Source organism: Capsicum annuum, chromosome 3 (assembly GCF_002878395.1).
Source record: "Capsicum annuum cultivar UCD-10X-F1 chromosome 3, UCD10Xv1.1, whole genome shotgun sequence".
Taxonomy (NCBI): Eukaryota; Viridiplantae; Streptophyta; class Magnoliopsida; order Solanales; family Solanaceae; genus Capsicum; species Capsicum annuum.
This window is the reverse complement of record NC_061113.1, coordinates 270,501,338-270,526,518: the sequence shown is the minus strand read 5'-3', so window position 1 is coordinate 270,526,518 and position 25,181 is coordinate 270,501,338. Positions and strand designations below refer to the sequence as shown.

General features: G+C 32.9%; 2 protein-coding genes across 2 annotated transcripts; both read left to right on the top strand.

The window, feature by feature from the left end:
- The first annotated feature begins 9,336 nt into the window (after window positions 1–9,336).
- Window positions 9,337–12,577, top strand: LOC107861679 (pollen receptor-like kinase 3). Its single transcript, XM_016706987.2, has 2 exons — window positions 9,337–11,018; window positions 11,693–12,577. The coding sequence occupies exons 1-2, from the start codon at window positions 9,698–9,700 to the stop codon at window positions 12,412–12,414; spliced, it is 2,043 nt and encodes a 680-aa protein (XP_016562473.1). The 5' UTR covers window positions 9,337–9,697; the 3' UTR covers window positions 12,415–12,577.
- A 4,505-nt stretch (window positions 12,578–17,082) lies between these two features.
- Window positions 17,083–19,567, top strand: LOC107861678 (exocyst complex component EXO70A1). The gene has a single exon (XM_016706986.2). It carries the CDS (start codon window positions 17,397–17,399, stop codon window positions 19,233–19,235), a length of 1,839 nt encoding a protein of 612 aa, XP_016562472.1. The 5' UTR covers window positions 17,083–17,396; the 3' UTR covers window positions 19,236–19,567.
- The last annotated feature ends 5,614 nt before the right edge of the window (window positions 19,568–25,181 follow it).

The window sequence follows — 25,181 nt, the reverse complement described above, 5'->3', positions numbered from 1 at the left end:
CGCCACGTGTCAAGTAACGTGGCATGCCAAGTCAAGTGAAGGAGCTAATAGGATCGTGCCACGTGTCGAAATGATGCAGCAGACCCATGAAATAAAAGCCCATAAAAAGGCGCTACATCACTTAAAGCTGATTGATCAAAGGAAGTCCATATTCATCATGCTTCTTCCTTTCCTATAACTATAAATAGGGGTCTCATAATTCAGAGAACACCCCCAGATCTCTAACAAGTAGCAAGAGAAAGCTCGTGGATCAAACGCCGCAATTTCTCTAAAAAGCTCAAGCATTTAAATCAAGTTCATCAAGATTCAAGATCAAGACCGCAATATTCAAGAACAAGCTCAAAAGCCCTTGAATTCAAACACAAGTCAAGATCAAATCCCTCAAATCAACAAATCAAGTTCAAATTCAAGATCAAGCTTCAAGACCTTGAATTTATATTTGAAAAGACGAATCAGAAGATTCATAGAGATTGTAACACTCGCATTGAAATCAATAAATAGATTGTTGCAATATTTTTCTTGTCTCAATTATTTATTTTTCGGCCTCAAAATTTTATTGTCCAACAACTATATTTGAAATAATTATAAAAAAGTACTTAATTTTATTTTTGAGGTCAAGAGTAATAATAAACTATACATAGAGGCGCACTAAATGCACGTTTGTGGTATTTGAATTCGTCGAATTAATTAATTTAATTTTTATCATGGGTAATTTATTTGAGGAAGAAAGTATTTCTTACCAAGAACTTTTTTATTTCAAAATTTGAATCTAAATTTTTTTACTCCATTGCAATTTAAATAAACAAGTAAAAAAACTTTACTGCAGTTTTAATTAGACCTCGATTAAGCGTGTAAGATTTAATTTCATAGATGATCACTCTATTTTTTCTTTTTTTTTTTGCATTTAAAGTAACTAAATCATTTTCCAAAACCAAAGTTATTCAATTTAATTTATGTATCATGAAAGTAATTAATCTATTTTTGCAACAAAATAATCACTAACCATGCCAAGTATCAAAAGTGTTTTTCTTTTTTTGGTGCAAATAAAAAGAAATATTTATACGACACTGCAAAGTTGAATAACTTTTTTGTTACAAAAATAATTATTCAACAACTTCTTGTGGTTCTTAAGCAAAGTTCAACCACTTCTTTTGTTACAAAAATAGCTCAATGGCTCTACAATAATAATAATATACCCAGTATAATTTTACAAAGTGAGGTGGCCTAACTCCGGTCAGTGCTTTGGAGATAGGGGCAAGGTTGGAGGGGATGGGGGCGTGGGAGTGTAGGAGGACGTGGATAGTATGTGGGATAGGGCTGCGTCTTGCATCAAAGAGACGGCTAGAGAGGTTTTGGGTGTCTCGAAGGGCGGGTCTGGCCGGCATCGGGGGATTGGTGGTGGAATGAAGAAGTCAAGAATAAGGTGGAGAGGAAGAAGGCGGCTTACACCAAGTTGGTTGAGAGTAAGGATGAAGAGGAGAAGCGAATGAACGGGGAGGAGTATAATTTAGCAAGGAAGGAGGCTAAGTTAGTAGTTACGGCGGCTAAGACAACAGCTTTTGAGAGATTGTATTCGGGATTAGAGGAGAGCGGCGGGTAAAAGAGGTTGTTTAGGCTTGCTAAAGCTAGGGAGCGTAAGGGTCGGGATCTGGATCAAGTGAAGTGTATTAAGGGAGATGATGAAAAAGTGTCGGTGGAGAATGTGCTTATAAAGAAGAGGTGGTAGTCGTATTTTCATAAGCTTTTGAATGATGAGGGGGACAGAGACATTATGTTAGGGGAGTTAGAGCACACCGAGGAATCTCACGATTTTGGCTTTTGTCGGTGTTTTAGGATGGATGAGGTATGTGAGGCTATTCGCAAGATGCGAAGGGGCAGGGTGATGGGGCCCGATGAGATTTCGGTGGACTTTTGGAAGTTCACGAGCGGGGCAGGGTTGCGGTGGCTCACCAATTTGTTTAACAACATTTTCAAATCCACTAAGATGCCCGAGGCGTGAAGATGGAGCACGATGATTCCTCTATATAAGAACAAGGGTGACATTCGGAGTTGCAACAACTACTGTGGTATTAAGTTGTTGAGTCACAGGATGAAGATTTGGGATAAGGTGGTAGAGCGGAGGTTGAGAAAGGTAGTGTCTATTTCAGAGAATCAATTTGAATTTATGTCTGGTCGCTCAACGACAGAGGCAATTCACCTTGTGCGGAGGCTGGTAGAGCAGTATCGAGAGAGGAAGAAGGATCTTCACGTGATGTTTATCGACTTGGAGAAGGCGTATGACAAAGTCCCTAGAGAGGTTATTTGAAAATGCTTGGAGGGAAAGGGGTACCAGTGGCGTACATACGATCGATTAAAGACATGTATGAGGAGGCGAAGACCTGAGTAAGAACGGTGGGAGGAGATTTCTAGCATTTTTCGGTCTTGACAGGGTTGCACCAGGGTTTGAATCTTAGTCCGTTTTTATTCGTCTTGGTGATGGATGTGTTGACGCGGAGTATTCAAGGAGAGGTGCCTTGGTGTATGTTTTTTGCCGATGATGTAGTATTGATTGATGAGTCGCGTCGAGGTGTTAATGATAAGTTGGAGGTTTGGAGACAAACCCTGGAATCTAAATGATTCATATTAAGTAGGACCAAGATAGAGTACTTGGAGTGCAAGTTTAGTGACTCGGGGCGAGAGGAAGAGGAGGTAGTAAAGTTAAATTCGCAGGTGGTTTGTAAGAGGGATAATTTTAGGTATCTTGGGTCTATGATTCAGGGGGATAGAGAGATTGTTGTGGATGTCTCTCACCGTATTGGGGCAGGTTGGATGAAATGGAGGTTTGCTTCGGGAATTTTATTCGATAAGAAGGTGCCCCTCAAGATTAAAGGCAAATTCTATAAAATTGCGATCCGACCGACTATATTGTATGGGGCGGAGTGTTGGCTTGTTAAGAACTCTCACATTCAAAAGTTGAAGGAGGCGAAAATGAGGATGTTGCGTTGGATGTGTGGATTCAGGGGGGCGGACAGGGTTAGAAATGAGATTATTCGGGAGAAGGTATGAGTGACGTCGGTGGAAGATAAGATGCGGGAAGTGAGGTTGAGATGGTTTGGTCATGTGATGAGAAGGGGAACGGATGCCCCTGTTCGTAGGTGTGCGAGGTTGGCCTTGGATGGTTTCAAGTGGGGGAGAGATAGACCGAAGAAGTACTGGAGAGAAGTAATTAGACATGACATAGAGCAGTTATAGCTTTCAGAGGACATGACCCTTGATAGGAAAGTATGGAGGAAAAATATTAGGGTAGAGGGCTAAGGTAGGTGGTCGAGTCATAATTTGTAGTTAGAAGGGTTTGGTGTAGCGTGGTTGGTAGGTCTAGGGGTGGGGGTAGGGGGTCTATTGTCTATTTGTGTACTTTATTGTTGTGTTATTTTATTCTCGTTGAACGTTTTTATCCTTTGTCCTTTTGTCTTGAGCCGGAGGTCTATCGAAAACAACCTCTCCACTTCCCCAGATGTAGTGGTATGGACTGCGTAAATTTTACCCTCCCCAGACCCCACTAGGTGGGAATATACTGGGTTTGTTGTTGTTGTTGTTGTCGTATAATTTCACAAAGTGAAATCTGAAGAAAATAGACTATACACAGATAATACCTCTACTTGATAGATAAATAAATTGTTCTTGATAAATGCTCGACTCAAAAAAAAAAAAACTTCAACGTAATAAAATAACAGAAAAATGCTTTGTTTCTATCCTGAACTATACACCAAATTGCTGAGACACACCCAAACTTTGGGAGGGTCCTATTACCCCCTCGACTAATTAAAATCTTATTTTTGGCAACTTTAGTGTCTATGTGGCACATCAGTGAATCAACACACTGAAGGTCCACGTAGGCACACACGTATGTACCACGTAGGCCTTAAGGTTGCAAAAAATACGATTCTAATTAATCCAGGGGATAATAGAACCCTCCTAAGTTCGGGTGTGTCTCCACAATTTCGTGTATAGTTTAGGATGAAAACAGTGCATTTTCTCTAAAATAAAATTGATTAAACATCTGTAAAATCAATCCTCTAGGAAGTTTGGGGTAAAATTTATGATATTTGAAATTTTTACTTGTAAAATATATAATTCGTACGAAAAAAAAAAAGTATGAAAGCTACCATTTCTTTGTGGAGCATGAGAAAATGATGAGTGAAGTTTCCTAAAGGGTCCAACTTGCATGAGGTGACCATTACACTGTGGTAGTAATAGTTTTGATTTTTAAATCTAAGGAAATTAAGGCCACATAATTATAGTAAACGGACTAAACACGTTTATTGCTAAATACTAAATGACAAATATATATGTCAGTTCTTTTTATTTGTCTTGCCACTGCGAAATATCTGCTAAAATTTTGATCTGAAAGAACATTAAAGATAATTGAGTCTAATTTAACAACTTGTTCACTGGCTTTTAAAAATTACTAGTTAGCTACGACTGTGCTGCACGGCTCAATATTGATCATTTAAAATTTTACGTTATATATAATTCTATCATTTAATTAAAATCTTCATTTGTTTGGTTGATAAATTCCTAGTTAGACATATATTATTATATTTAGATTAATGAAATTTGTATAAAAATATTTTAAATTGTTAATATGACGCCCATATAATTTCGAGAGTCAATCAATTTTTTTTACTTTTCCCACAATAATTATGAAACATATAATAAAATATTTTAAGTTAGTTAACTCTTATAATTTAGAATACTTTTTATGCAATTTTCAAATAAAACATGTTACTCTCACTGTCCAAACTTTTTTGCCGTTTATAGTCAATTATATTTAAAAAATAATTTAAGTTTTTAATTATTGAGATCTATAATAACTTTTTTCCTATTCCAATTTAAGTGGCATTGATATAATTTCGAGAGACAACCAAATATTTTATATCCTTTAAATTTTTTAAGTTGTTAATTATTGTGATTAATATTTTTTTTACGTATTTTTTGGTATATATAACATATTAATAATTTTTTTTTAGATATTTTAGGTTGTTAAATGTTGTAATTTGTCATGTATTTTTTTTTATTATAAAAAAAATTAATTTTTTTTAGATATTTTAAATTATTAACTATTGTAATTTATAATACTTTTATGTATTTTTCAAATAATATATGTTACTCACTTGTTCAAACTTTTGTGGCATTAATAGTCAATTATGTTTTTTAAATAATTTTTTTTTTTTAATTATTGTGATTTATAATATTTTTTTCTATTCTAATTTAAGTAGCACAATGTTTAGATGACCATAATAATTAATTAGGGATGCTATAATACAAATATGTATTAAATGACTTATAATAACTAATTAGAAGTAATATAGCAAAATTATTGTAAAAAATATCTGTTAAAAAAATTAAGTGGACTTCAAATAAGACGTCAAGTTAATTTAATATTAAATATTATTAAATTTTTAATACTTAGGTGACTTATAATAATTAATTAAGAATGATATAGCAAAATTATCGTTGAAATAGCTGAAACAGACATGTAATAAATGTCTCTTTTATTTTATTTATTAAATATAATTAATATTTTTAATACGTAGATAACATATAATAATAATTAATTAAAAATAATATAATAAAATCACGAAATAAATACATCAAATGACAGTAAACAGGACAGAGATATCGACGGTGTGATGTGTGCTTAACCTGCCACATCGTGACTTCTCATTCATACGGGGTAAAGTAGGGAGTTTCAAATAAATTAAACACCTTTATTCAATAACTACAGTAAACGTGTCGATTCCCTAAATGTGTGTTGCCAAACTTGGGACATATTTTAAAGGGCCTTTATTTAATAATCGCTCCCTCGAGGAATTAATATATTCTGTATCTTATAAAATGAATAAAAGAAAAGATATTTTAAAAGTAATTGTGCAAAATAGACATCTCTAATAAAAAGAATATAAAACTAAAAGAAAAGGCTATAAAATCTTTTCTAGATTGCTTTAAGCTATTTTTTAAAAATATTTTTTGAGTCAAGAGTCTATCGAACATGTAAGGCAAGGGTTGAGTTTGTGCACATTCTATCCTTCTTAAATTCTATTTTGTAAAATTATATTATGTATGTTATTATTTATTTATTTGAACTACAAAATTGTTTATCCATATTTTCATGTTGAACTTTACATACTCATTAAAAAGTACTCTTTCATTTCAAAATAAATAAGTTTTTTGGGTGTGATACACCCTTAAGAAAATTAGTTAAAAATATTAATTAAAAATAATTTGTCAATATCACCCTTTGCTCCTTCTTAAACATTTTCTTAAAACAGTAGATAGTCAATGAAAAATCCATCAAAGAGAAGGATAATTTTGAAAAAATAATAATAAATAGAGTATATTTTTAAACTTTGAAAATTCATTCATTTTTAATTATTAAAAAAGTGTCAAAAATTTATTTATATTAAAATGGAAGGAGTAATAGATAAATCTATAATTTGTTAAATTACCCTTAATTATTATAAGTCATTTCAATCATTGAAAATGAATTATAATAATTAGTACTACTTAATAATAAAGGTAAAAAGATATACATAATAATTTTTTCCAATATGAATAAGGAAAAATGAGCATTTTTTAGTATGATTTACTAATCAACTTTCTAAATAGTGAGAATATTTTTAAGTGAATATTTGAATTACGAATCATCTTTTTTAACTGGAGGAGGTATAAAGGCAGAATTATAAATATAGATCAAGAAGGAACTCATAGAGAGTATTAATTCGTACAACAATTCAAAGAAAGATTTAGCACTCATTAGTTTTTTTTTTTTGGTTTCTCAAGATATTTCCACGGCCGACAGTTGTGAGATTAATCCTCCGTTTCACAGTCAACACACTAAGCGATAGGAAACTGGCCAGCACTCATTAGGTAATGTACATGTTATTTTTTGTTTGTTGTTGTTGCTGCTTGTTGGAGGCCTATTCCCAAGGATAGGATGAGGTGCTCTTTATTTGTACTGGGGCGATTTTATTGTGGTAATATTTTACTGTTGTTATACAAAAAAAGATTAGGAAACTTAAATAAATATATGATGATAGAGATATATATAATTTTTAAGGGATATGCAGATAAAAAATATGATAAATATTTAACAACAAAGATAGTAAAAATTAGGTGACTTTTAGTGGGTGTTTGACCATAATAATTTTTTGCTTTTTTTTTTTAAAATAGAATTATTTCACTTTAGTAAAAACTATATCGTTTGTCTATAAAAATTTCAAATACAATTTAAAATTGTATTTGAAAGCTTGTTTTCACTTTTACTTTTCTCACAAAAAGGAAAAAACAACTCCAATTTATATTCATTATCAAACACAGACAACTTCAAACTTCTAACTCCAACTTAAAAAAAAAAAAAACTAATTTTCATCGCCAAACATTTACTTATAGAAATGAAACCAACACTGCATAATCTACCCCACCGTTTTTTTTCCGCCGAACACAAATTGCATACTTCGCTAGTCTATGTGTTGAGAAATTTCGTTCAATGCATATTCTCAGAGTGGTTGAGGTGCATGCTTCACAATCACAAAATTTTAAAATTTCTTCACCCAACAAAACAAAACATAATTAAGGCAAATGATAGTGTGACAACAGTAATTATCCTTCAAAAGTAGGCCACCACCAGACTTCATAATTTTCAACAACAACAAACCCAGTATATTTCCACATCGTGGGGTCTGGAGACTACACAATTTTCATGTGCCAAAATAACTTAGAGCCCCTTTTGAATTACCTTATTTCAGTTTGTTTTCAAATTAAAATAGTTTTTAAGTATTCTTATAGTGTTTGAATAATATTAAAAAATATTTTTAAATACTTATTTTAAAGTTAAAATAACAAAAATAAATTGAAATTATAAATTATGACTTATAATTATAAGTCTATTCAAACGTGTCTAACTTTTGACGGATGATGTGAAATGGGACGCGTTTGGAAGAAAACGAGTTGGACCCTACATATGCTAAAGTAAAATTGTTGAAAGTTCATGGGATGTAGCACAAAAGTAATGAAGAACATGGACAGTAGTTTAATAATAATTAAGGCTACTTCAAGTTAAGGGTATTTTAGAATTAAGTTCAAGAATATATTCCATGTCTTTTTATTTCACTAAATAAGCGTCTAGTGGGAGTATTTGGTATTTACTGGTGAGACTATTATGAATTTCAGCCGTATCGAGTATATTATGGAAAAAAAAAAATAAATTTAATGTGATTCAATCAATCGATTTAGATTTACACACTGAGATGAGCAATACACAAGTGTGTCTCACAAGGAACCACAATTAATAGGAGTCAAAAATCTTTTCCTTCAAAAATACGGAAAATATAGATTTTCTTTTAGGTATGATAAGAAAATCATGACAAATACCTAACACCAAAGAATTCTCCATCCTCAAGCTTGAACTCTAACTCAAGACCTCTGTCAATCCAGCCATCCTATCAAAATATTCCTCAGTGACATATGATTCTTCTTGCTGGATACACTGGATCTTGCTTGTTTGCTGTGTTTGTTTGTCATTAGAGTTGTTCCTATTCTTTCAAAACTAGTTGTACAATAGTCTGGTAATTGAAATTGGAGAATTCAATTTTTTGCATACACAGAGCATAGCTAGGAAAATTGATTTTTTTTTTTTATGCCTTTATATAAATAAGGTATGTATCACCAAGAAATTGTAAGCGAGATTGGATAGTGTAGTCTGTTGGGAGTATCACATTCTTTCAATTGTTCAAAGTGTGGTCATCTCATTTATTTAGATCGAAAGCATTTTTATTATTTAATTGAATTCTCAACAAGCATAAATGATCTTCTCACTTATTACTTGCATAATTCATTTTTCTTTTCTCTCTTGTTGATTTGCAAGAGCGTCAGGCTAGTGAAACATTGATTTAGGCCTCTCAAAATCTCAAGGCCTCATAAAAATTTAATTGTTAATTTTTATCTATATACATATGTGTGTGTAACTGTGTATGTATGTATATATTGAATATAGTACAAAAACTATCACCATTCAATTGAAATATTTTGAAACTTTAAATTAAACTATTCAAATTTTTATAATAATAAATAATATATTTATAACAACATCCAAGTTAATGTATTGAAAACGCATGATTAATGTATTATTAACTTGAATTAGTCTATACGATTATAGATTATAATATTACTATGCGAAATATAATACCACAATTATGAAAAAGCAATAGAAAAACAACATTAATATTTTATTTATTATGTATATGTATATTTTAAAGGCCTCATATTAACATTTGTCTTTAGCCAACTAATTTTATTGATTTAATTGGAAAACACTTTAAATTTATTGAAAAATATTCTAAATTCACACATTGGCCTAAATTAATATACTACCTATAATTATTGCGTTTGGGAGAAGAAGTGATGGTATTTCAGTTGTTGTAGGATTAATGTCTGCTCACGAAAAAAACGATAATAACGGTTTTCCAATTGTTTGTCACTTGAAGTCTCATGTGGTGCTTGGTTCTCTGCCTCTTTTGCACCTCCGCCACTTTCATCACCTCAATATGCAAAAAAGGAGAAAAATAATCGTTCCAAACAAGTAAATTTCTTAGCTAACAAATGAAAAATCCTGAATTTTACTTGGAAAATTTCAGTAGGGGAACGACGAAGAAATAGCATGGACATTTTTCGTGTTATGATCAAAACATATCTTTTTTGCATCGTGTTCTTGATCAATCACCCTGTGACGATAATTTCGGTATCGCATACTGAGGCCTTGTTGAAGCTGAAACAATCGTTTACAAATGCACAATCATTGGATTCTTGGAGACCTGGAACTGATCCCTGTGACAAAAATATTCGTTGGTTGGGTGTTGTTTGTCAGAAACAAGTTGTTAAAGGACTTCTTCTTGTAGGAACGAATTTATCCGGAAATATAGACGTTGGAGCTTTATCACAATTGACTGGTTTGCGAACACTTAGTTTCCAATCCAATGCATTTTCCGGACCAATTCCTGAATTCAATCGAATGGGTGCTTTGAAAGGCCTTTATTTATCACAAAATCATTTTTCTGGTGTAATTCCATCGAATTACTTCGAAAAAATGCAGTCATTGAAGAAGTTATGGCTTTCTGGCAACAAATTCAGTGGTGAAATTCCATCATCTGTAATGCACCTAACCCATATTATTGAATTGCACCTGGAAAATAATCAGTTTTCAGGTCGAATACCATCGTTGAACCAGTCGACGTTGCTCTCACTCAATGTTTCTAGCAATAACTTGACAGGGGAAATCCCTGTTACCTTATCACGATTCAATCAGAGTTCATTTAAGGGCAATTCCGAGCTTTGCGGAGAGAAATTAGGTAACGCTTGTACTCATGTAACAAATAACAGCACCACAAACAATGGAACTCATAAAAGTTCGGATAGTGATCCGAATAAACACATCTCAATGTGGATAATGATAGCATCAATTGTTCTGTTAGTGATCATGATCATAATAATATACATCATGTGCCGTTACCAACAAAAGCGCCGTGCAGCATTGGAAAGTTTTGAGGAACCATCACTCGGGAGGCGACTTTCCAGTGATACCAAGAAATCATTCGAGTTAAGCAGACGTGGCAGCTCAATTAGGAACTCAATTAGGAAAGGGTCGATGACTGGAAAACGCGTAAGTGATTTGACGATGGTGAATGATTATAAAGGTGAGTTTGGTTTAGCAGATTTGATGAAAGCTGCTGCAGAGGTGTTAGGGAATGGGCCATTGGGTTCTTCTTATAAGGCCATGATGGCAAATGGATTGACAGTTGTGGTAAAAAGGATCAAAGAAATGAACAAGATTGGAAAAGATGGTTTTGATGCAGAGATTAAACGTTTAGGAAGACTGAGACATAAAAATATTTTGACACTTTTGGCTTACCATCATCGCAAAGAAGAGAAGTTGTTTGTATATGAGTACATTCCTAAAGGAAGCTTGTTGTACCTACTGCACGGTAAGTACCTAGCTCTAATTTTATCAAGTCATACTACAAATGCAGGGTAAGGTTGCGTATAATAGACTTGCAGAAGCCACAAACTTTTACAAGTCAGATGTTTATATTGTATTAGTAGTCCAGTTGTCAAGTGTTCCACATTAGTTTGGGGAATGGAAAGTAGTGATCTCCCCGTATGATCTTGGCAAACTGTATACCCATGAGCTAGCATTGAGGTCGAGTGAGGTCTAAAGTCCATTTGCTTCACAAGTTCTTGAAGCCAGACTCATATGTACTCGTGACTTTCCCAATGTAGAGCCCCCATGTTATGTTGGATTACACCATTATGGCCTTTTACAAGGCCACTTTTTGAATTATGTCCCCGTTAGACCAGTGGGCTCTACTAGGCTAAGGGGACTATAGCTTGAAGAGAGACATCAAGAAAGGTCATTGCTACAGCCATCTGATCATATTCTCCATGCATCAGATGTCTAGTCTTGGCTTGTGTTGAAGTGTTCCATATTAATTAGTTGAGGACTTGAGGGACGGATTTGATCAGTTATCCGTACCTCATGGATTAGTTTCCGAGGTTTAGTTAAGCATAAAATCCATTTTCTTCGAACTAATTTGTGCATGATTACTTTGTGATGTAAGTATTTCTTATAAAGATTGTTTTGCTTTATGAATGACCACAGGCGATAGAGGGATACCCCATGCTGAGCTCACCTGGCCAGTGCGTCTAAAAATTTTACTAGGAGTAGCCGAAGGACTAAACTATCTGCACACTGAGCTTGCTACTTCTGATTTGCCCCATGGCGATGTGAAATCGAGCAATATACTCATAAACACAAACCACGAGCCGTTACTTACAGGCTACGGATTCTACCCCTTAATGAACAACTCACATGCAGCTCAAGCGCTACTGGCGTTCAAGTCACCAGAGGCACTACAAAGTAACCAAGTTACACCCAAATGCGACGTTTATTGCCTTGGACTTGTAATTCTCGAGGTAGTAACAGGGAAGTTCCCGGCTCAATATCTTAATACCGGCAAAGGAGGGATTGACATCGCACAATGGGTGAAAACCGCGGTTGCTGAGGGAAGAGAAGCTGAATTATATGATCCAGATGTACTACCAAGTGCCAAAGATTCAATGAGCTCAATGAAGGAACTAGTTCACATTGGTGCAGCATGTGTAGAGGATCATCCACAGCAGAGGATAAGTATTAGAGAAGTCGTTAGGAGGATTGAAGAAATACAACAACAAAACGGAGGAAGTACTAGTCGAGGCCAAAAAGGACCAACAACTACGCCTCAGTCTCAATCGGGACAAACAATTGAGATAATGCCGTCTGCAACAGATGAAGGTCCTGAAATACAAGTGTTGCAATCCCAACAAGGAAGATCAAATAATTAACAACTTTAGCGACTCGCTCATGCATGTAATCTAAGGCGCGGTTATTGTTGCAGTTTCTCCTATGGTCATCAGACTAATCATAGTTTTTCTTTTTTGTTTGTAAGGTTCGTCAACTTGGGATAGTACATATATTGCTGACTAAATTTTTGTTTCGTTTTGCATATTTTTCTCCCTCTTTTAGATGCCCCATTACCTCCTTACTTTTAGAACAATAAATGAGAGGAGCAGCTGCATCCTGCAGAGAGATGAAAGCGCTTCATGCTTGCTAACAATACGTATCACGACAACTAAGACAGGCATATGGAAAGAAATCATCTAGTGTTTTTTTATACCTAACTCTGACATCTAAGACAGGCATATGGAAAGAAATCACCAAGTGTTATTTTATCTTAGGGTGAAATTTGAACTTGAGACCTTACGATTCTTAACCTAAGTACTTCATTAATCACTAAGCCACACTCTTGGGTGACATTCTATATACGTTCATTTTGTCCATGCAATAAATATAGAAGTATGGAAGGCCCAATCAGATCTCTTGGACATTGGACTATAGTATTGTGGGACAAAAGCTATTGCAAAGTTTATGTTGGACTATAACCTTTCAAAGGCCTTGTTCTGAAGAGCTATTAATGAAGTATTGGGCATCTTTGATTACACGATCACCAACTCTGTTGGGCTTTAGCCTGAGAAAACAATAGTTGGGTCTTTAGGTCATCATGTTTAAAACATAAAGTAAAATACACATCGACAATCCTTTGAATTTACCAGCAAATTTCGTCTTGCCAGTCGAATTACGACCTGTTTTAATTGAACACTTGAACACATGATAAAACTATTTCTATTGGACACTCTTGACTCAGTTTTTTTTTTTTTCAAAAAAGTTTCCGTGTTTTCTCAAACATCTATTACGTACACGAGTTAATAACCATTTAAAACATGTCATCCTTTAATTATGAGCATTAACATCAGTAAGCTGAAACTACTTATAATATCAAAACAAAAGTTTCAACCAAACACATGATAAAATAATCTCGTGCCAAACACGCCCCGGCCAGGGAATAATGAAATGTGTGGATCCCCCGTTGGTGATGTATGTGCATGTACAGTTGTTTGAATCGTGACCTCGCTGATGATATATGTGATTTACACATTACAGCTGGAGATGAAAGAACTGAAAAATGTCCACACATCAAGGTCTTTTCTAGTCTGGCAAACAACAATATTCCACTTTTTGTAATGGAGGCATTACATTAAGTACACATGATACATAGGAAACTATAAGAAAATGCAACAAACAGAACCAAACAGTTTGTTTTTTGCAAATGTATGAGCTGTTTTAATTGGAGCTAACAAATTGATCCATTAAACAAATTGAAAGTTACTCCATGGTGGAGTAGAATAATATTATAACACACATTTTGTGATGATAGATTTACTTGTTCTTACTCTAAAGTCCTAATTGTTTATTGTGACACTCGTGTGATACTGACTTGCTTTAAATTTGCTGCACAGATTGTTTGCCAGCTATGAAACAGCTTTTAATTTGCTGCACACATAATTTGGACCATTGAATAGAGAAATGAGTGCACCTAGCTAGCACAATTACTCCCTTTTGCATTTTAAAAATAATATATATTGCTTGCATTTCACACATACAGAAGATGAATTCCAGCTTGCAGAATTGTCTCACTCACTCCATGTCACAAGTGTGTTCTTTTCTGTCCTACAAATTAATTGATCTTCTCAAAGACTAAAGGGTGTTTTCTAGATCAGTAACTTAACAAGATGTGAGCAGTGGCGGAGTCAGAATATTCACTAAGAGGGTTTATAAGTGAACATACAAACTAACCGAAGGGGGTTCAACATCTAATATATATGCATAAAAAATAATTATAACCATGCATGTATAGCATAATTTTTCGCCGAACGGGGTTCGGATGAACCCCTCGACAAAGGATAGCTCTGCCCCTGCATGTGAGTCCAGTTTCTGTTAGGCTTTATCTTAACAGGTGTATGTGACGCCCAATTTAAGATAGAAGTATCTCACAAGGCAAAACACAGGAGAGAATGTTGGGTATATAAGTAACCCATGCATTTTAAAACCGTGACCAAGAGCGGACACATCATTAGCGAGTTGGCCGTTACATTCGGACTCTGAGCTAGCTAAACTTGCTTTGATCTAATGTGCTATGTGCGTCATCAAATTCAAATTCAGCAATAGATTCAGAATAAGAAAGTGTTGTAAGATTTGTAGTAATTTTTAACCAAACTGAATTATGTCAAATCCTTTAAATCATACATAAATCTGCCATTGTATTTTAATGTGTAAGAATTGTTTATGGTGCGAGCATGCACGCACGTGAATGCCACAGTCCGTACGTAGATAAGTTGACTTCATTAAATTGCTCATTTGGTCTTATTCTCATTAATAAATTTTGGCTTTTGCCTTTCTACATGTCTCACCAATTATGTCTTTCGTATAAAAGATGCGATACACTGAAAAATAATATGAACAAATATTTCATTTTAATTAATTATTTGTATATAAATACAAAGTAAAATAATTTTACATTTTATTTCGAAATTATTATTCTTATTGCAAAGATTAAATGATTCCTTTCCCTTCATAATAGCACCAATCGTCCATAAAAAGTACGCAAACTTAAACTAGTTAGGGGTCGTTTGGTAGAGTGTATTGGAAAACTAATGCATGCACTAGTTTAATATGTATTATTAGTACCTTATTTGGTATATTATTTCATCTTATCTATTGCGTATTGAGGTGTGTATTACTAATACCTCAAAATCCAAAACATTAATAATGCAATGGATATAATACATGCATTAATATGATTAAAGATACTATTATTCCTCAAAAAAAATTCCGCATCCTTTCCAACATATATATGGAGGGTATTTCTGTAAAAGAATTTTTTCTTTTTTGAAATTATGTAATTCATGTTAGTTTTAATACATCAATAAGAAAAATGCAAGCATACCTAATACAAATATAACTAACACATATATTATTAATACAAGTATTACTAATACATAATATTTTACATTATTCTTATACACTCTACCAAACAAACCCTTGGTCTAAAATTAGTCACATATTTTTCAAAATGAAACATTGAAGTATGCATTTTCTTGGCAACAATTTGCTAGAGGACCTTTTCACAACTTTTAGTCAACAGGAGTGCAATGTGTTTCTAGAATAACTTTAACTTTATTCGTAAAATTTGGCGAGTTATTCAAATTATTGACTATCTGATGAGCTTAATTACTCTTTTATTTTGTTTTACTTTTTATTTTGGAAAGGGACATAAATAATATTTCGGTTGAAATTATTGACATGAAAAAGACTATTGAATTTTTATTTTTATTTTTATTTTCTAGCTATTTGCTAACAACTTATATAATATTAATATAATTTCGATACATATCTTATACAAATTTATATTCTACATTATAAATAAATAATTTATAATATATATTATACAACAGATGATACAAATTTTATGTACATCATATTTAAAGAATGCATATTCTAACAATACATTTCCACTTATAAATTTATTGCTTTACTTTGTTTATCAACATGCTATAGATTTTGTATCAATATAATATATGAATTGTATCTGAACTATTTCAGCAAATTGATCCAAATTAAGTTAGAGTCATTTAGTGGAATTGAAGTGGCCAGTGCTGACTGACCACTCCATGTCCAATAACTCAAATAGGGGCTAATTATTTTTAAATGGGTTAGACTTTATCCTTTTTCCTTTTATTTTTGCATATAGTAAAAATACTTAACAATTAATAGTTTTTTATTACTTCTGTTAAATAAAATTAAAAAACATCTGTAAATAGATCAATTTGTAACTTTAACTTGGAAGCAATACATAGCTAGCCCATATATTTGTTAGGATATTTTATTTAAATAATTGACTAAGTTTTATCCTAATTGAACGCTCAGTTTTATCCTAATTGAACGCTCAACTATCCTAATAATATGTTTCAATTAGATATTTTAGATTCAACTCTTGTAAAAGAATTTGTATATGTTTCCATTCATCTATTTCCTTTTTTTATTTTTACTTATCACTATTTCACTTTTTGAGGTCAAATTGTATAAATTTTGATCAATATTTTAATATATATAATTTAATATTCTAAAATTAAAATTCAGATGGTCAAAAGATATACGAAAAATGTGATAAGTTACAATTTTTCTAATATTAATATAAAATTGTTAGTCAAAATTGATATAGATTGACCTCGAGAAGCGAAACAGTGACAAATAAAATAAATGGAGAAAGTATTTTAATTAAGTTAATCAAACAAAATATGTCATATCCTTTAAAACACATCAATTTAAGTAGAAAATTATAAAAAATTATGATTTATTAAGACAATTCGTATAATTTAAAAAAAATATCATATTTTTGCGATTAGATTAAAGTATATAAAAATTATTATTTGTTATTATAATTTTAAATATGTCATGTGAAAGAACATAAATTTAAAATAGACCAAAATAAGATAAGTTAAAACAAGCAAATTAAAAATAGAGCAATATTATCCAAGAAAAATTAAGTTGGAGTAATTGGAATTTTCAAAGCTCCATTTAAAAATAGAGAAATATTATCCAAGAAAAAATAAGTTTGTGTAATTGGAATTTTCAAAGCTCCGTTCGCCATGAAGTCGAGTTTAGTGTAATTAATTCAAAGTACTGAATTATAAAGTACTAGCCCAAGAAATAGTAATAACAGTTACAGTAATTAATCTTCTTAATACTATAATTATTACCACTGCAGAAATTAATAAATTAATTCAATTCAACTTCCATTTTTGATTCTTCATTTTCTTCATCACTATACTTCTCTGAAATCTTATTCACCAAAAAGCTCCAGCAAAAAGCTCTAATCCTTTTTCCCTTTTTTTCAGATTCTGAATTTTCAAACTTTATTTCTTATCTAATGGAATCACCAGAAAACGACACCGTATCATTCGAATCAGCCGAGAAAATAATTCTCCGATGGGATTCAACGGTATCGGAAGAAGCTAGAGAGAAGATGATATTCAACGGTGATCGTTACGAGATCGATCGGTATTTACAAGCCGTTGATGAAATCCAACGGTCAATGGAATCGGCAACAATATCAGACGGTCGGGATAAAGCCAGCAGTGCGATCCAGATCGCTATGGCTAGACTTGAAGACGAGTTCCGCAGCATACTCATAGCTCATACGAATGCAATCGAAGCTGATTCGTTAGCTGATCCTAGTCCTTCTTCAGTCAACTCCGGGGAGTTTCAGTTGCCGGAAGATGACTATCAGTATACCCCCACCGCAACTGACGATGATTCGTTCAGTAAAGAGTTTGAACATCAGGAGAGTAGTACAAGCAGTGGCAGCTATCGATCTACTAATAGTATCCGTGAAGTTGAACTTATGCCGTCTGAAGCAATATATGATCTCCGGAGTATAGCTGAAAGAATGATTTCAGCTGGATATCTTCGCGAGTGTATTCAGGTGTACGGTAGTGTACGGAAGTCTGCGGTTGATTCGAGTTTTCGTAAGCTTGGAATAGAGAAACTCAGCATTGGAGATATTCAGAGACTTGATTGGGAGACACTGGAGACGAAGATCCGTAGATGGATAAAAGCGGCTAAATTATGTGTACGTATACTGTTTGCTAGTGAGAAGAAACTCTGTGAGCAAATCTTTGATGGTTTGGGGACGGCTACGGATGATGCTTGCTTTATGGAGACGATTAAAGGACCTGCGATTCAGCTGTTCAATTTCGCTGAAGCGATTAGTATTAGCCGAAGATCGCCTGAGAAGTTGTTTAAGATATTGGATCTTCATGATGCTTTATCTGATTTACTGCCTGATATTGAAATTGTTTTCGAGTCGAAAGCTTCGGAGTCAATTAGAGTTCAAGCAGTTGAGATATTGTCTAGGTTAGGGGAGGCTGCTAGAGGGATATTGTCTGAATTTGAGAATGCAGTGCTTCGTGAACCTTCGAAGGTTCCTGTTCCGGGAGGGACGATTCATCCGTTAACTAGGTATGTTATGAACTATATAAGTCTAATTTCGGATTATAAGCAGACAATGGGTGAATTGATTGTTTCACAGCCATCAACGGGGTCAAGGTATTCGAGTGATCCTAACACCCCTGATATGGACTTTGGGGAGCTAGAAGGGCAGACGCCATTGTCGCTTCATTTGATTTGGATTATTGTCATTTTGCAGTTCAATTTGGAAGGTAAGTCTAAGCACTATAGAGATACCTCTTTGGCTCATTTATTCATGATGAATAATGTCCATTATATTGTTCAGAAGATTAAAGGGTCACCTGAGTTAGCTGAAATGATTGTAGATGATTACTTGAGAAAATTAACGGGGAAATTTAGGCAAGCTGCTACTAGTTACCAGAGAGCAACCTGGGTGAGGGTGTTGCATTGTTTGAGAGATGAGGGACTACATGTGAGTGGCAGTTTTTCATCAGGGGTGTCCAAGAGTGCATTGAGAGAGCGTTTCAAGTCGTTTAATGCCTTGTTTGAAGAGGTTCACAGGACCCAGTCCACATGGTTGATACCAGATACACAGCTCAGGGAGGAGCTGCGCATTTCCATTTCCGAATTGTTGATTCCTGCCTATAGATCATTTCTTGGACGGTTCAGGAGCCATATAGAAAGCGGAAGGCATCCAGAAAATTATATCAAGTATTCTGTGGAGGACCTAGAGAATGCTGTCTTGGATTTCTTTGAGGGGTACACTGTGTCACAGCACTTGAGGAGAAGATCTCAGTGAAAGAATATTAGTTTCAACAAGTAGTACTTTAGGACATTCTTTGAATTTTTTTTCATGGAGTCATTCAGGGACTGAGGTTATGGCATTCTGGTGTTTCTCGAGTTTGTTCTTTCATTTTTAGTGTTCCAGGGTGATGGGCTGCTGTAAACTTCGGGAAGATCAGCTGTATCTATCAAGAAGGGTCAGTGCCTCCTGCCTCTGGATGCTCTGCCCTGTAAGCATGGTGTTGTTGTATTTCTTCCATAGTTTTAGACTTTATTTCAATTTGTCCATATCTGAATTGTTGTATTGGTTACCTTCTTGAAGTTTTATCATAATCATGATTTTGTTAACTTGAGTCCAGAATTTAGTTTAGCTTGAATGACTTACTTCTATACTGGTTATCCTCTTGTAAGTTTATCATAAATCAAGGATGTTATAGAACTTCCTTCAACGGCAAGGGCCTCGGTAGGTGACACAGAGATAAATAAAACCATGGTCTTAGGATTTTAAAGATCTGAAATTTTGAAAAATAATTGTTTACTGCTGTCTTCTTATTGTTTGAAGTCTTTGTCTTTCTCTGTGAAATGAAACAATTGTTCGTGAATTCTTCAATTCTTACAGGGAAATCTGTGGGGCATGACTAGTTGTCTCATTTTTTGATATATGACCATGTATTGTTAGCTTGTACTTATTTTGTTTTCTCAGCTAAGATGACTGGTGCAGTTGTGCTTACTTATCTGTTCTTGGGTAAGAGCTAATAATCCTTGACATGATTTTCTCAATCATGAAATGCTTGAACTGGATATGTATCATGAAAGTTGTTCTTCTAAGCTAGAAATTGAACTCCCCATTTGCGACACTGTCATGATAGAAGTGTCTAAGCTGTGGTTACAAACCACAAGGGGCATCCGATTACCCCGGTAGATTTAGTGCAGCGGATTAATTCAATCCGTGTAGTTTGTCCTCTGAAATTTTCATCTCTGCAGGCCTTCTGGTTGAAACTTTGAACCGATGGTCAGAACTTACAAGGTGTGCCTTCCAATGTTACACATCTTTTTGCTACCTTCACTCACCACGGACTCCGTCTCTAATGTATCAATTTCCAACGTATAGTGTATTACATGAAGAGAAAAGAACAAGCATGACTGTCTAAACCTCACACTTCCGTTTTTAGCTATTCATTGCATATGCTAACTTGTCGGTGGATCCGTATAGAATCTCGAATCCCTGTGTGTATTCTCGAATGTGGTAAGCTGTGTCCAAAGTAGAAACCTCCCTCTATTCTTACCTAGTGGCCGAAAAAGTAGGTTGTTTACTGACCAAGTCATGCAATTTCTAATCTGTTCAAATGCCGTTCGTAGATTGATTTCTACAACACCTGGTTATCTATTTAAAAAGAATCCATATTTCTGCCTTTTCTACTTTAGCTGGTGTTGCCTCTTTAAAAGTACTTGGTAAAATGTCCCTTCCCATTTATGAGGGTTACTATAAAAGACTCTTCAAACTAATCATTTTCGTGCCTTGTTCATTCTTCTACCTCAGCAGAAGATACCGAAGATCGAGTGTGGATGTTTTATTTTGACTTGGATTTAAAAGTGATAGACAACCTAATTTGTGTCTTTTTCAACTCAGGGAAACTGCATCTTTAAACGAAGATCTGCCATCCATTTCTACTTTTCAGTTCTCGTGGGTCCTTATTTGTCTATTTAGATAAAGAGTCTATGTGTTCCATTATTGAATGGAGGGTCACAATGGACCCAAAGGGGAAAAAAAGGGAAAATCAGCTTAGAATGGAATGTTGATGAAACATAACATCCCTGAATGTTCCATTGGAAATCAAATATCCATAATAAAGGGTGTGCCTTTTTGTATGACCTTTTGGGCTTTAGGGGTTTGTGAAATTTGGTCCATTATTTCTTCTTTCGTGTTGCAAAAATCGAATCGATCGATAAACCGAATCGATAAAAATGTTACTGGGTTATTAGTATTAGGTTATTGAGTTAATAATTTTTTATTGATTTTATAAAAAAATTTATTGAGTAAACGGTTCGATTTGAATTTTAGCTTATTGGGTTATCAGTTAAACCAATAACCAATAAGGATATAATAAATTACTGTTTTTACCTCAATTTATGTTATATATATATATATATAAATAATTATATTACTTATTTATAATATATATATATATATATATATTATATTATATACACTACGTATTCATAATCAACCTCGAACACTCAATTTTAGAGTTGAATCACATCTTTGAATATTTCTTTTTGACTCCCAAATCGAGGACCCACTAGACATCAAACTTGAATGAAATTTCCCATTTTATTGAAGCCATTTCTTCTGATTAAAAAAGTGGAAAAATCATCTAGATTTCTCATATTTATCATCTATTATAACAATAGTTTTTTCTAAGACCTCAACTTTTTCTCGCCAATGAATCAAGCAAACTTGTTTTATAGTTTGGAACACCCGAGGAGTCAACAACGTTAACTTTAGAGGAACTTTCGTGATCTGCTCAACTCGAGTCTGAAGTCAAAAGGACTTTGTTTTTATCAAAAATTTCAAAAAGGACACTTAATTTAAAAAAAAATTAAGTCGACTTGTAAGTTGTCAGATACCCAGCGATTTGTATGTTTCACTGTTCACCTTCTTCTTCTTTTTACTTTGTGAAAAATTGTGGGTCATTTGCATATTTTACTTTTGACCTTCTTTTGGTTTTGTGGATTTTACTGTTGACCTTCTTTTTTGGTTCTGTGGAAATATGGTCAAGACTTAATATATATATTAAAATGTATTTGCTACAAATTTATTGTATTAATTAAAGTACATTTAATTAATGGCTATGATCATGGTTAAATTATAATAAAAATTATATAATTCCTTCTCAAATTTTTATTATAGGATAAAATTCAAATTTTCACAAGTTATTCATAGAACCATATTGTTGGATATTGTTACTTTACTGTTTATAGTTTTCTCAAATAATTTGTTGTATGGAAGAGTATTTTAATGATTTATTAACATATTGAGTTTCTTAATTACACTAAATAATTTAGTTATATACGGAGCAACTTTGTAATTGTTATCCAGTTATTCCCAACATATACTTCATTAATTAAAATTTCAGACAGCTAGATCATGTTTTTAATAAAAACTATCCATGCTTAGTTAATTACATTACATCTTCCTCCGTCTCATTTTACTCGTTCCAATCTGATATTGTATATTGATTAAGAAAAATAATTAATAACATCGTTATTTTATCATAGCTTTTTACACTTAGTATTTAGTATTAATTGTTTTATCTCCAAATTAAAATATAAACATCATTTAATAGGGGTATTATGATAAAATAATCATATTATTGATTATTTTTATTAATTAATGTATAATATTAAATTGAAACGAGTAAAATAAAACGAAGGAAGTATATTGGTTTAAAGAGTTGATCCATTTCTTTGTAGGTCTAATGTAATGAACTAAGCATGGATTAGTTTTTATTAAAAAATGGTCTAGCTGTCTGAAATTTTAATTAATGAAATATGTGTTGGGAATAGCTGGATAGCAATTAGTACAAAGTTGCTCCATATGACTAAATTATTTAGGATTCGTTGGGTAGAGTATATAAGATAATACTGAATATGTTGTATTAGTAATATTGGAATTAGTAGTGTAGGATTAGTAATATTGAGATTATTTTTATGCAGTGTTTGATTTTATATATTAAAAGCAATATGTATTGTTATATTTTAAAAAGAATATTGTTTGTTTATAAAAATATCCTCGACATATTATAACTTTGTGTATTTTTTTTTGTAAAAGTTTATTATTCGTTTTTTTAAAATAAAAAAGTTAACAATATAACTAATTATTTACTTTAGAATTTTAAGATTTAATCATTCACTTAAAAAAATTATTTTTTTATTATTTTTTCTTTGTTTGTTCATCATTTGCTTGTTGTTCTCACTTTGTATTGTTTTTAAGTTGGAGGGAGTTACTTATAATTTTTGGATGAGACAATAAAATCATTATTAAAATAAAATTGTATTCTATAGAGTGTTAAACTAAGTAGAAAAATTATTTTTATTTATGGATATCCAATTCACAAAATTAAACCTTGTATGCAATTTATTTTCGGATTTTGAACAATAAATATTTTTTTGAGTTAATGGAGTAATTTTTTTTATAACTAAAATTATTTGGAGGGATATTATTATTTTGATAAATTGAAAAGAAGTAACTAATATTGAATAAATTGAAGAAGATTTAGAAAAAAATTGAAGAAATTTGAGGATATTTTTGTAAATAATAACAAAATTTGTAAACTAATTTATTTAAATAAATTTATTAGTACAAATATAAAAAATAAAATTAAGAAAATAAAAAAATGTTTAAGAGAATTTGAGGGATATTTTTATCTTTATACATACTAATCCATGGTATTAAAAAATATGTATTACTAATACAACCATATATGATGTATTAGTAATACACTCTATAATACCATGTAGGGTGTATAACTAGTGTAATTAAGAAACTCAATATGTTAATAAATCATTAAAATACTCTTCCATACAACAAATTATTTGAGAAAACTATAAACAGTAAAGTAGCAATATCCAACAATATGATTCTACGAATAACTTGTGAAAATTTGAATTTTCTCCTATAATAAAAATTTGAGAAGCAATTACGTAATTTTAATTATAATTTAACCATGTTCATAGTCACTAATTAAATAAACTTTAATTAATACAACAAATTTCTAGCAAATACATTTCAATATTTATATAAGTCTTGACCATATTTCCACAAAACCAAAAAAAGAAGGTCAACAGTAAAATCCACAAAATAAAAAAAAAGAGGTTAAAAGTAAAATATGCAAATGGCCCACAAATTTTCACAAAGTTAAAAAAAGAAGAAGGTGAACAGTGAAACATGCAAGTCGCTGGGTGTCTGATGACTTGCAAGTCGCTGGGCCCTAGGCGACTTAAAAGTTGCTAGGCCCACAGTGTTTTGTCCGTTTTGATTTTTTTCGAAATTAAGTGTTCTTTTTGAAATTTTTGATCAAAAAAAGAGCCCTTTTGACTTCGGACTCGCTCAACTCCCATAATCCTTGTTTTGTTGCTCTACTAGAAACTAAGTTTTGTGACCACTTAGGCCTCATGCATGAGTTTGGGTTTGATGATTAATGGAAAGTCCCGGCTGTGGGTAGGTCCGGCGGTATTGTCCTGCTTTGGCACACAACCTTTGTTAGTATTACACGTAAGCATCAAACATCTAAGGAGCAATCAGGCCCTTCAATTTACCTTGGCATATTTCTCTTATTTATGCTAGTACTGTTTATAATACTCGTAGAATCCTTTCAGAATCTAATAACTTATGCTCGTTCAATTTCTGGGCCTTGATTGCTTGCTGGTGACTTTAATGATATTCTTTCCCAAAATGATAAATGGGGGGGAGGGAGGGGGGCAGATATATAAATAATACTAGAACTTCTGAATTTTGAAACTGTATTAATTCTTGTCAACTTATGGACCTAGGTTACAAAGGCATTAAATACACTTGGTCAAACCATAGGAAGAGTTTTAAGTTTATTATCTTGGAACGACTTGATAGAGTCTTTGTCACCGATGATTGGATGGAAAATTGGCCTAATGCCCACGTTACTCACCTTCCAAAAATCCATTCCGATCATAATCCTCTTCTGATTTCCCTTACTAATAAATACTCCGAACAAGGTAGGAAACCATTTAGGCTGGAAAAGTATTGGATGGACCACCCGAAGTTTAGTTCTATTGATAGGCAAAGTTGTGATACTAATGACCTTTCTCGTGCAATTTCTGATTTTCGGGACAGTATTCTGGAGTGGAGTTCCCACACTTTTGGTAATATTTTTAATACCAAAAAAAGAATCCTTGCGCGGCTTGCAGGGATTCAACGCTCCCCTTA